We start from the raw sequence: 13,653 nt of genomic DNA, 5'->3' as shown, positions 1-13,653 counted from the left end.
ATTTGTATGGAATGGTTGTTCCAGTTTGTGGTCAGTATGCAGACCCATTCTCGCTTCTCACCAACCTGTAACAGTGACTATAAGAATGTTTCCATAGTGCTCAGTGTCTATACATAAAGTATGTGAGATAGTTTGCTGTCTAAAAACACATTATATCCTAGCCAAGTGTCATGAGTGTATGTTTGTAATATAGGATATATCATTGCTCTTATCAGCTATGTTGTGGCTTATTTTTAGTCAGTTTAACGACTTCAGACTTCAATGTCAAGCTGGTCATGAATTCCATTCTCTTTTTATGTACGCGTACCTGGTTTTCCTAAACCCATCACAGTGAGGCATTGCCACACTGGTACACGTATATCCTCCTGCAGTATGCAATGTAACATTTCTGTCTCGTCGCTTCTGCTGAGATTTTGTAAGGTGCGAAATGGCTGTATGCATCTGCACTCCTTGCATCAAACCAAAGAACAAGCCAATCAGATCAGTGGTGCAGTAGTTGCAATCTTCCTTAGATGTCTTGTCACCGACCTGGTAGCTTATATTAGAAGAATCACTATGCAGTATTGACTTCAGCTGGCTGCAAGTATGATCCTCACATGATGAGATCTATGTGGTCAGCTGTGCAATCCTTTCTGGCTAATGGAGCTAGTCTGCCAGTGGCATTTGTTAGATTGCAGCATTATCAAATTCTTATTTTCTTCACTTGTTGATTTGCCTTGCTGTTGCATATCATACATTTCATTAATTTCCAGCATTACGGTGACTGTCCCTTGCAACGTATGACTACGATAATAGCTTTTATTCATTGAAGTCATGTAGGATGTGTAATGCTGTGTAGAGTTTGTTTGCCGTCCCGTTTCATATCACACATTTCATCAATTTCCCACCACACCGTAACTGTCCCTCACAAGATATGGCTATGATAATAACTATGGTTCATTAAAGTCATGACAGAATATGTAATGCATTGTACCGCAGTTTTGTTGACATCATGGTGTTCTAGGTACTGATATGTTATAAGAGAGACTGAATTTCATAGAATTGAGTATGTGCTCTGATTTCAGAACCCACAGGACTGTGACACAGCCAAGAAACTGGTATGCAACCTGAACAAGGGCTGTGGCTATGGTTGCCAGGTACATCATGTGGCCTACTGCATGATCGTGGCCTACGCTACAGAGCGCACACTGGTGTTGGAATCAAAGGGCTGGCGCTACGCAAGGGAAGGATGGGAACGGTTCTTCCTCCCTCTCAGTGAGACCTGCCTCGACCGCAAGGGAGGAAACTCAGGAAGATGGGGAGGTAAGAGTTGTCATTTCCTTTGACGGTTTTTGTACATTTTGATAGAAAATGCATTGAAAAGCTTACCATTCCTGTACCATGTAGGGAATTCTGCAAACACTTTTAGCAAAGAAGAAAAGAGGTTCAATCATACACTGTCAACTCTGCATAGGCAATGTGCTCAATATAGCTGATGTGTTGTCAAAGAAAACATCTTGCCTAGGCACAGAGCCATTGGTGTGTGGGTAAGCCAACCGCTTCACATTATAGGAGTCATAAGTTGTCAACATGTCAAAGAATTTTTGGCTGATACAACATGACAACAGACCGTTTCTGTAATGTATTAATTTATGGATGTTTCTTTACCTACATCCTCTAATGAAGCATGTCATTCACCTGCCCCCTCCAAAGTTCCATAGGCAGGATTTCACTTAGTTGTTGCTAGGTAGGGCAAGCCTCTGTCAGGCTCAGTGGTTGCTATGGACAACTTTTGTGAACAAAGCATGCATAAGATCTGAATACATTACAGAACTGGTCCATTGGATAGAATGTACATGGCGATTACAATTATTTCTCTTCTTTCCTTCTCTCTTTTCTCATTAAATGTCATCTGTTTATAGAAGAAGTCAAGAGAATCGTGCGATCAGTTTGTACTGACAGCATGTTCGATAGGCACAGTAAACACGCTATTGCGTGTATTTGTACAATTGTAACACAGCGTATAAACACGCACTTACAAGAGATGGCTAGGTAGCCATGCATCAGAAACAATTTTCATGCATCAGTGATTACTGTTACACAGTTTGATCTATATGGCAAGCCAAAAGAAAATATGCATTCAGTACATTTGCCATCAGGTTACATGATCAAAAAATGGATTTCTGGGGGGGGGGGGGGGGAATTGCCCATTCTATAAAACAGATGATGCACATGTCTATTCGTGCATTAGATTAGTAGGACTTGTGTGCTTGCGGTAACTGTAAAATTTAGCCTAAACCCACTCGGCTTCGCCTTGTGGCAAAGCATTCCATAGTTACCTTGCGTACACAATTTGTACTGATGCACTCAGACCTGTGCATCATTTTTATCTTGTCATTCTAATGCACTTCAAGTGATGATTTGATAAATTAATTTGAAGTCAAGGGCCAATGCTCAAGGTCACATAATGCCGAAAGATATGAGATGTGTTGTTGCATTACGCTTATCAGTGTCGCTAATCAGGATTCTGCCTGGACAGGGATTGAAAGATCATTTTGAAAGGTCAAATAATAGTCCAGTAGGATGCTCCTTGGTTGATTGGTCAGTTTTAATTTTCACTCTGTAAATTGTAATACGAGTAGTACAGTTCGGGTACCGGTTTTCAACACTTTAGCACATTTCCTTGTTTACCAACAATACTGCACCGTTTTACCTCGGAATTTCGATATGAAGTTGAGCTACAAAGGCCAATAATAATATGCCTTGAGCGAATTCCAGTTTGAATGCACTCGTGATCAATTTTAGCGATTTCCATCACGCTGTCGCTGACATCAGATTTCGACACCCAGCATCATTTTTCGACACAATCACAGCGCGCATCACACATAAATCACATGGCGCGTACAGTACGCATACACTGCATTGTGGACGCAAACCAGCAAAGTACCGGCGCAAGAACTTGTTGTTTCCTCTATAACGTGTCTTAATATGGGAATGTTGAAATCTGGTGCCACATTCTCAAAGCCAACTCTTTCTACAAGTTTGCTCATTTATCATGAATTCAGCCATGAAATTACTAAAGACGATTATGAAATCAAACATCAGGATTTGGCAAATAAACTGATACTCAAGTAAGATAACCGGCATGGGTGAATTTCATTTTACGGCGATGTTTACAAAATGCGTCATATTGTTTGAACCCCTAAAAATGGCTGACATCAAAATTTCTGCTGACACTGTGTTGCTTTTCTCCTAAATATTCTACTGTCGGATTATGATGACAAGTGACAAACGGTGTTTATATAAGACTAGAAATGTGATTGATAATTTGGTTGATTGTTGAAGTCAGACATTTGTATTGAGTATAAAATTTAATAAGAATTATCTGCTGGGTGTCGAAATCTGGGTCCTGTCGAAAACTGGTGCACTAACGGTATCTACATTATTGATACTGTGGTTTCATTAAGCATGGTTTTATGCACATGGCTTCAGTGGAAAACCAGTAGGGGAGAGTGAGGTAGAAATGAGTATGCCTTCTGGTCAAATTTTGAAGTTATGTACAGTGTAGGTACCGTTACTGTGCAAAGTCGACGGCACACATCGGTGATTCTTTAGATTGGGTTTAGGTAAGAAAGGACACTTTATTGATATGATGTCAGACAAATGTACAGTCGGGCTTGCAGCATGCCTGGTTTGAAAGCGATGCTCACAGTTTGCTTCTTATGAGCTGTTACTTTTGTAAATGTTGTGTCATGGACCATCTTCTTCCTGCAGAGTTATTTTAAAGATATCATGGTCCTCAAATAGATGTGGGGTAGGGCATGGCTACTCTTGGCCACTCCCTCTGTCTAATAGTACAGATAACTTATGTTGTATGTAGATGCTTTCATAGATGAATAATAATGCATTGTATTTTATTCTTTGGGTTCATTGGATAGTTATATCACAATTTCATTGATGACATACTGTGAGATGGTGGTACAGGAGGATACATGGAGATTAAATGTATTTTGAAGCTCAAGTTACGGACTTTCTTCTCCCCCCCCCCCCCCCCCCCAAGTGTCATTACCATTTCCATGAGTGTGTCATTTAGAATAGATAAGAGGAAGTAATGACTGGTTAGGATGTCATGGTGATGGCTGCATCAGCCCATAACACACACTTCATGAGTCAACAACATATTACAATACGTATGTCTGCTTCAGTGCATCTACACACACTTTGCGATTCCCTGTATAAAGACAGAGGAGACTAGTGGTAAATTGATGCCATAAATAAATATTAGATGGTTTCCAAGTTAATAACTGCCAACTATTCTTGTTTAATAGGAGTACTTAAGATTCTTAAAGGGATGATACAGTTCAGGTTGAGTTGGGAATCCAGGTTTTATCTTTTTGCAAGATTTAAAAACCATGTATATGAAATATTAAAGAGCATACAATTCTGAAAGGAATTAAAAGGAATTAAACCAATTTACATCAAATAAACTTTTCATTCCTCTTGGAATTGTATGCTATTTTACATTTTGTACAGGTTGTTTCAAATAATCTTTAAAAAAGTTTAAACCTAAACCCTCATCTCGACCAATAATATACCCATCTTAAGAGAAAGAAGCTTTATTCTACCTCTTAATCATATTTTTGTAAGCACTTACTGATGTGAAGGAGTTGGATGAAATTCCTAGTTTTTGCAGTATTTCTCCCATTCATACCTGTTTATTGAATTCTAGGGTTGGCAGGTATGAGTAGATAATCAGAGAAATGTTACCTTTTGTCCCTGAAAATTTACAATCCATGGAACCCGTCAAGGGAAGGACTCAATCAAGATTTACAATTTACCAAATCAGTGTAACAAAAAAGATTATTGGATGGTGTGATAAGTTCCCTTTCATTTCTATTCAAATACACGGAATGTCAGGGTAGAGTTTGTGAAGCGATTAGTGCGCTACTCTGTTCTTACCCATTGTAACAGTGTCCATTTGAATTTGCCAAGTACCTCATACATTGTACATGTAGCTAATTCCACAGTGCACCCTCTGTTCGAAAGATTGGTATGATGCAACAGGAATGGTTAGCGTATAATAGAGAGGATGTTGCTCTTCCTTGCCTGTCAAGGCTAACTAGACATAATTCAAGTGAAATCCTAACCCCTTACATGTACATCCATGGGACACAAAGGGAACGAAGCTTGCTGTTACTCAGTTATTCGATGGTATCTTTCCCCCCCCCCCCCCCGTCCCATATATATCTTAACCCTTTCCCTAAAATCCATCATAGCCCTCAGAAAATCGAGGCAAGGTGGTGTCTCTGTACGGAGCACCAGTATTTTCCTCAGAACCCTTCAAAACCTGTCAAGTCCTCGTGGATTTTTCTGCAGGACTCATCACGTCATCTTAAGTGAATTGGCATCCCTGAATTTTGCTGCATATTCTATAATTAGAAAGAGATCAGATGAAACTGGTTAAATTAATTAGATCTGCACAAAATCAGAAAGAAATGTGCGAAAATTTGCCATTGTCAAAAAAGGAGCAGGAATTTAAGATTGTCTGAAATGTCTTGCCAATTTCAGAAGCAGATATATATTTAGCAAATTTTTAGACTTTTGATGATTTTGCAGTTGAAATAAACAACTTGATGTATCAAACTGAGATAGGGCATAAGTGAAGGATAAGTTTTTTTTTTGTGTTTTTTTTTTAGTCAAATGAAATACCAGCAATGAATGATAAAAAGTACAAATTGACAAAAAAATTCACTTTCACAACATTTTTAGAAAATACAGCAGTGTTGCTGTAATGTAGAAACAGTGTTGGGATTACATCAATAATTGTAATGTCTTCAAACTCAATCCATATTTTCAAATTTCAGAGGTGAGTTAGGAGGTTTTTTGATGTATAAATGTATCATGTATGACATACAATGTATATCCAATGCCATTGGAGCTATGAGGTCTTGTTACCCCAGGGATGATTGTACCATGTGCTTTGGGAGTGTAATGTTTCATGAGTTCAGACTTGTAAGACAATTTCATGATTGGATGAATTGGCAATTGAAAACCACACGAGTTCTTATAACTTTTCAAAAGAAAAGTTAGCTATTTCTTACCTTACAGTTGATATACTACACATTTGTGTTATAAATACCTTTTGTTTGTTCATTTTGCAAATCTTACAAGCCGAGAGATATTCTTGAAAGTGAAAACACTAAAAGTATATTGTATGTGCCTAGTATTAGGACATCATACTCACAATTACGTTAGTTACAAAAAAGCTTCAAAACATTGTTGATTGACACATCTGAGAGGCCTCAAATGAGAGACTTGGTAAGAACTTTCAGTGATAGGAACCTATTTGAGTAATGTGCACAAGAGAGCACCAGTTGTAGTTTTGTTGCATTGACAAGTGTTATGTACCACCTCAATAAACAAAGAGCAGAATCTTTTCAGTGTCTACTGTACATTGTAGATGCATGAACGTCAAACCTGTGTGGCAGAGATCGATTGAAATATGGCTAAACCTGCCTCAGCGGCCACCTGTCTATAGCAGCCACCTGCCGTATACTGCCACTAAAAACACCCCCCCCCCCCCCCCCCATCCAGAAAAGGCATGTTAAAAGACCCTGTCTATAGTGGCCAGCTGTGTATAACAGTCACATTTTCCATCTCCCTTGGGTGGCTGCTATAGACAGGTTTGACTGTATTTTAAGTGATAGAACTTGAAATGGGGGCACTTGAATCATTCCCACCTCCCTGGTTGAATACTTCCTGAGAATTTGAATGCAGTTTTTCAGTCACACAGTTTTAATCCTACATTTTAGTTTGAGAGGTGCAACTCTTCCCCCGGAGGAGTGTGTGGGGAAAGGTTGATGGAAGATAGAGATTGAGAGATGTTTGTCTGAGATGGAAATGGATCTCTTGGCACTCTGCCACCAAGTACAGCTACTTTACTTAATAAGTTATGAGGGCATCATCTAGGTATCAGATGTTCAGATCCTTTCATATGTGCTCTGTATTCAGTTTCATTGTTACCAGGGTGTGTGTGTGTGTGTGTGTGTGTGTGTGTGTGCTTTTATAGGATAGTGTAAAAGTATGTGTGTGGTGCAGATGTGTCAGTTTGCATAGTATATGTTACATTTGCTTTGTATTGCCACTGTTTTTTTCTAACAAACTGTGTGTATGGCAGGATGTGTTTAATTTGGAGGTGTGTTTTGAGGAAAGAGCTGGGGAAAGAGGGGTGTGACTGGACTGCATGGGATGATATCACTGCTGCATAGAAGCATGTGAAATTGTCTAAAGTCTACAACTTCATTGTTTTGTATGTATTTGAAAGGAAACATCCACTGTTTAATCTGTTTGATATTATGCCAGCTTACTGTCAACGTGCCACATAAATTTGTTCACCATGCTGTGATATTTATATTGACTGGACTCATCTACCCTAGGCAGATTTTCAGCCAGGGTGGCTAATTAATTAAATGATGTCTCATCCTTGAATCAGCTCCAGAATGCCCTGTGAAAAGTGAAATAGAGGGTTAAAGACCCAGCATAGTCATTGTCTTGATGTCTCACAGGGTGATTTATGTTGCTTCTCACAGATTAGGAAAGACAGCTAGAACCTCTATTTCTATATGTTAATGATCCACTCAATATTTTTGTGTCCATTTGATTTTTGTATTCAAACTTACAATCATAATGACATGGCTATGTAGAATGCTGAAGAGTTAAAGAAGTTTGTAGCATTGAACTTATTTTTCCTTTGAAATGACAAATAGTTTTGGAGGTAAAATTATCCAAAGACATTTTTCTTTCCCAATGTGGAATGAGTGCAGAGATAATGCTGATTGATGAGTTTAAAGGAAATACAGCTTGGTTGTCTCTATTGACGTCATACAAGATTATCATCTGTTGGCTACATGCCTTAACACTCAGAGTATCATCTGACTTGATATTTGGCAAGTCTTTACTGGCTCTGACAAGGATAGACAGTGGTAAGACTGTATATGTTATAAAGCATCATTACGTACAGAATTGTATGCACCATGCCAATATGTAATCGCCATATGTCACTTTTTGCTTGATTCTACAGCTCCTGGTACAATTGAGCATATCCAGGTGATCGAGCTCCCCATCGTCGATGGCCTTCACCCGAGGCCAGACTTCCTCCCCCTGGCCATTCCGGAGGACCTATCCGCCAGGCTGATGAGGCTACACAGCCATCCCATCGTCTGGTGGATGGGTCAGATCATGACGTACATCCAGCGACCCCAGCCGGCTCTGGAGGAGGATATCCAGAAGATGACGGGGCTATTGGGATTTGAGAATCCCATCGTCGGGTCAGTTCTTCTTCCAGATAGAGTCAATGTCTGCTCCCTCACACATTATGTCATGTACTGCAGATTGCTACTGCTCCTACAGCATGATATACTACTTTACCTAGAACTTCTATTAAAACTGCTACTAAAGCTAATATTCTAATACAACTACGAATAGTACTGCTTCTCCAATCCATTATGATGAACAATTACTTCTGCTTTCCGGCTACCTTTACACCTTACATTGTTGTTACCTCTGCCAAGGAGTTTTGTTTTGTTTTTGTTTTTTTGTCGTTTTTTTTAGTAGCATTTGTTTTTGTTTGTTTGTTTGTCTGTTAGTAATGTTACTCAAAAACAAATGAACAGATTTTGATGGAGTACTCAAGGTAGAAGGTAGGTTTGTTTGGGTAAAGGAACAGGTGATTAGCTTTTGATGGTAGTCCAGGTCATGATCTAGTCCAAGTTGTGTTTGTTTGTTTGTTGTTGTTTTTTAAGAGCTGCATGCAGAGTTTTATGGCATTTGTGAAATAATGGCTATTGTGGAGGCTTGCACTCTCCAAATGCTTCTAGTTTAACCTAATAGAACTCCTTCCTTTCAATTTGTTGCAACTAATGTTACCCCAGTCACTGTCGTGACAAAGTGTAGTATGTGAGCCCCCAGTGAATATTGCACAAGAAATTATGACATTGGTTCTTTATCTAACAACACTGTTCTCATCCTCCCTGCAGACTCCATGTAAGGCGTACTGACAAGGTGGGCACGGAGGCAGCCTTCCATGGCATCGAGGAATACATGTTCCACGCCGAGGAATACTACCAGAGGCTGGAGAGGATACAGGAGGTGCCCACCAGGAGAATTTACCTTGCCACAGACGATGCCAGTCTGCTCAAGGAAGCAAAGAGGAAGTGAGTGCATCTCTCACGATGATGGATGGATGGGTGGATGGATGGATGGATGGATGGATGGATTGGATGGATGGATGGATGGATGGATGGATGGATGGACGGACGGATGCTTATCATTAAATCAGAGATTCTGAGATAGCCATCCTTCCTTGTGATGCCTTCTAGTGGATAAATTAGCTCATGCTTCTGTTAAACAGTGCATGCATGTCATGGTTAGATAGCCAGCTGAATATATCTCAGTATTCGCTTGAAAATAAAACAGGAACACTGGCATATTCGTCATGTTTTTATTGAAGCTTGATTTCATTTATGATATTTTTCTGTGGTAGAAAAACACATCCACAATGCAAAAAGAGAAATGAAAGATATGAATCGTTTGAAATGTCAAACACATGAACAGATTTAATGAAAGAGATGGAACAAAAAGGTATTGCAAAACCATGCATTCAGCACAGACCAAAGGCAATATCATGACAAATGAGTAGCTAGGATATTGTTATATACACTGTATAAATATACTGTATATAACATTCTCACTAAAATGAACTCTTTAAAATCACATGCTAATACTCTCTTGGAGCAAACATATATCATATAGCAAACATATACATTCTCAATACAATGGGAACATAGTAATGATGGCAATAATGTAGGTTTTCCCGCCCAATTTCATCAGATTTGCATTCAAATTAATGACAAGGCGTTCAAATTCAAGGGTTTTTTGTCACTGCTCTACCTTCATGGTTCATTTTAATTCTTTGAGTATTCAATTTTCGTTTCATGTCATTCCTTTTACATTTTATTTCATTCAATTTGGACAGAAATTCATTCAATTTAATGGCTCAAAGTTGGCATTCAATTTCGCGCCAGCTGGATAGACGTTCAAATTCGCACCAAATACCAGTTTCACTTTCATTTATGGGCACACAACTTCGACCTTTGAACGTTCAGATTCAATTAGCATAAACAAGTCCTGTAATTCTATGCAATTCTTACTAATATTCTTACTTTCATGAATGTCAAATTCATCAACGTTCAGCGTTATCATTTCAATTTTAACATCTCCTTTTCATGTTTGTTTGTTTTTTTATTCGGCTAGTTTCACTTTATATCCCCATCAAAATGGATAATACATTATTTTACAGAATGGTTAAATTCCAACTTTGCTTTACGAATACTATTACTATTGAAGTAGGTCAGCAGTTTGAGTGTCATGTCACACTTGCACCCAATGTAGCAAAATGAGCATATCTACTACCATGGCAAGGATAATACTGTTGCTCGTGTAATTTGTCAGTGTGAAATGAACCAATTGATTTTTGATCAACTTGAATTAATCAGATGCAAATTCTGTGAATCGAATTACTGTCATGTAGGTGGCATGGATTATCATATCAAGGATGTAAATTAGTTATGAGTTGGCTTGAGAGAAGTAATTCAGTTTCCAGCTATGTTTATTAGAATCCTGCATCAAATTGATAGTACCCTGAATTTTCATTTTGTATTTTCCAACCCAAACAGATTTCCCAGTTATGTGTTTGTGAGCGACAACGACATCTCCAAATCAGCTGGCCTTTCTTCAAGATACTCGGAGGACTCTCTTCGTGGTGTGATCATTGACATCCACTTCTTGTCCAGATGTGATTTTCTCGTTTGCACGTTTTCCTCCCAGGTTTGTTGAAGAGAAGAAAGAAAATATTACCTCCACATTTCTTTCCGTCAAGAGATGTTTTGGTATTTGTTTTGTGATTATGGCAATAAGACAATTCATAATCTAAAAAATTCTGCTATTTACTCTTTTTACAACCAGTTGTCATTTGCATTTGAATGATTAACAATTACAAACAGTGTTTTTCACAATGTCCCTCTTTTTTTTTTCTTTTTTCTTTTTTTTGGGGGGGGGCTTGTGTGTGTGGGGTTTTTTTTTTTTTTTTTCTCTCTTTTGCCTGGTCTCTTATGTTTTGCACACACACTTTTCTTGAAGTGCTGTGAGCAGCACCAAAAGGTTAACCTGTGCACTACCTAAGTAGCCACTCTTATTATCATTATTATCATAATCTAATGGAATGGAAAGAAACCAACATGTACAGTGCATTCGCTCAACTTCCCTTGGGAGAATTTCAGCCTGACTGTCTCATCAGTTTTTAACTCCAACCTCATTAACATCTTCCTACCAGGTACACATTTACACAACACACCTAGGAAGAGAAAAGCAGCGCAGGAAAAGTGTGCAAGCGCTATGGCAGGGTCTCATAAAAAATGCAGTACCACTTACACATTCAGTAGACCATGACAACCCCCCCCCCCCCCCCTTCCCCATTAAAGTACCATGAGCTTGAAATCGGTTCCCCATGTAATGTTTATGACCTATCAGAAATGATCGATTGGTCATTTGCTAGTAGAAGTGGATGCAAGGTCAGTTTTAGTGCACAAACTGTGTATGATCGCCTCGACTTTTAGGTCCAGTTTTTCTCGCTAATGCCTCTTTTTGCACAATTTTTATTTGCTTTAACATATTCCAGGTCTGTCGTGTAGCCTATGAGATGATGCAGTACTTGCACCCAAATGCTGCCTCCAACTTCCGCTCCCTTGATGACATCTACTACTTTGGTGGACAGAATGCCCACGAGCAGATAGCACTGTACCCCCACAAGCCACGCGGAGCGGACGAGATTGAGCTGCAGCCGGGGGATGTGATCGGGGTAGCGGGCAACCACTGGGATGGGTATTCAAAGGGGACCAACCACCGCATAACGCCACGGCGTGCTGGACTCTACCCTTCCTACAAAGTAGAGGATAAAACTGATATTGTTAGGATGCCAGTGTACGAGGCAGCCAAGGACTTCAATTTATAACCCAGAATTGCTTGTACAGGGGAGGCAGTGTTGGGTGGGGATTCCGTGTAAATTTGAATTTGGACATTAGCATGAGTGGCCTATTTGTTGTACAGTGCTACAATCATTTTGACAGAGGTGTTAGAGCTGCAAGATCCAAGTCGCCAGAGTTCTTGTCTTCTTTGCACATCTAATATTTGATGAGCAAACACAGATTGTTGTTTTGTCAGTAATTGAAGGGCACACATTAAACTCTCTTGTGTGTTTCGTGTGCCATCATGAAAATTTGCTCAGAGACAAGAACTTTTCACAGAAAACTAGTCATGTTCATCTCATTACTGGTGCACATATCTGAAAAGGTTGCACAGGAAAATTGTGTGTGTATTTAAGAGACACTGTTTAATGTGTACTGAAAAAAAAACATCTCATTCGTGGTTGTGTACAATGTCCGTGTTACTTGCCATTTTACCAACCTGTAGGTTGCATTAATCCCTTGATATGCGACAGTGTTCTCTTAACTTGTTCGAATATACATCCCATTTAATAGTATTTTGTGTGAAGGAATGGAAAACAAGAAGAAAAGAAACATTCTTTTATATTTTGCTTTATAATGATGGCAATAAAGAAGACATAGAATGTATACACACACACACACACACACACACACACACACAACATCAGCAACAACAACACAAACACACTCAACAGCAGACATAAGCACATACAACACACATACAAGAACTTTCCTTTATTACTGTGGAAGTCAAATGGCGTTCAGATGTGAATATTACAGGTGAAAGTATCAGTTACATCCACAAATACATCTCAAGTTTGCAAGATTTTGCAGCTGACATTGTAATGTGAGCCAGCTCATGTTTCATTTGAGTGAAAGAGGAAATATGTGCAAAGAATACGGTTTCCTTCAAAAAATATATATATATAGCAGAGAGCATTGTAAAGGAAAATGATTCAGTATTATATGTATTTGTGATCATGTCTGTGTCATTGTATCAGAATTGTGCCTAATTTTCTAATTACTGTAGATAGTGGTTTGTAATGTGTAAACAGGGATGTAAAGTGATTTTTTTTTATAATCAAAATGATGGAATTGTGAATACCAAAATTTTTGTACTATCTGTATCATAGAAATTATGCAGAGAGTGATTATATATAGATAAATGTACTACTATATGACCTACATTATGATGGAAGACAATTGCTTCTTCTTTTATGCTGAATGTGTCAATCATGATTTGGTGATGAAATGTTTGTTTGAATGTGTAGCAAGGAAGATGGCAAATGTTTGAACAAAGAATATATCACTCTCTCTTCATGGAGATACATACAGATTTTTTTTTTTTTTTTATTCAAGTGTATGTCTTGTCTGATCTTGAAAGATTCACTGTGAAAGATTCACTCCTTGTCGGACTTGAAATATACTGAGATATTTTATCAGGACTGCGGACTTCATTTACTTTCCACCTTGTGACAATGAGTTGTGAGTTTTGATATATACATGTATATATATCAATATCAAAATATATTACACATACATTTACCACCCATTTAATCTGGATTTGGATGGATGAGAACTTCACTGTGACAGTACAAGGCATGTTATTTTCACT

At 38.6% G+C, this 13,653-nt stretch overlaps 1 protein-coding gene across 1 annotated transcript in view; it reads left to right on the top strand.

Annotated features, from left to right (window-relative positions):
• Positions 1–12,079, top strand: part of LOC139743120 (alpha-(1,6)-fucosyltransferase-like) — a 62,921-nt gene extending 50,842 nt beyond the window's left edge. Inside the window, exons 6-10 of the mRNA XM_071653629.1 lie at positions 1,065–1,302; positions 8,060–8,306; positions 9,015–9,191; positions 10,713–10,863; positions 11,714–12,079. Of these exons, the coding sequence (XP_071509730.1) occupies positions 1,065–1,302; positions 8,060–8,306; positions 9,015–9,191; positions 10,713–10,863; positions 11,714–12,046 (1,146 nt within the window). The 3' untranslated portion in view covers positions 12,047–12,079. The remainder of the gene's footprint in view (positions 1–1,064; positions 1,303–8,059; positions 8,307–9,014; positions 9,192–10,712; positions 10,864–11,713) is intronic.
• Positions 12,080–13,653: the final 1,574 nt, after the last annotated feature.

This window comes from Diadema antillarum, unplaced genomic scaffold (genome assembly GCF_040938485.1).
Source record: "Diadema antillarum isolate AM-2024a unplaced genomic scaffold, OU_Dant_1.0 seq00001051_RagTag, whole genome shotgun sequence".
Classification (NCBI taxonomy): domain Eukaryota; kingdom Metazoa; phylum Echinodermata; class Echinoidea; order Diadematoida; family Diadematidae; genus Diadema; species Diadema antillarum.
This window is presented reverse-complemented; position numbering and strand designations above follow the sequence as displayed.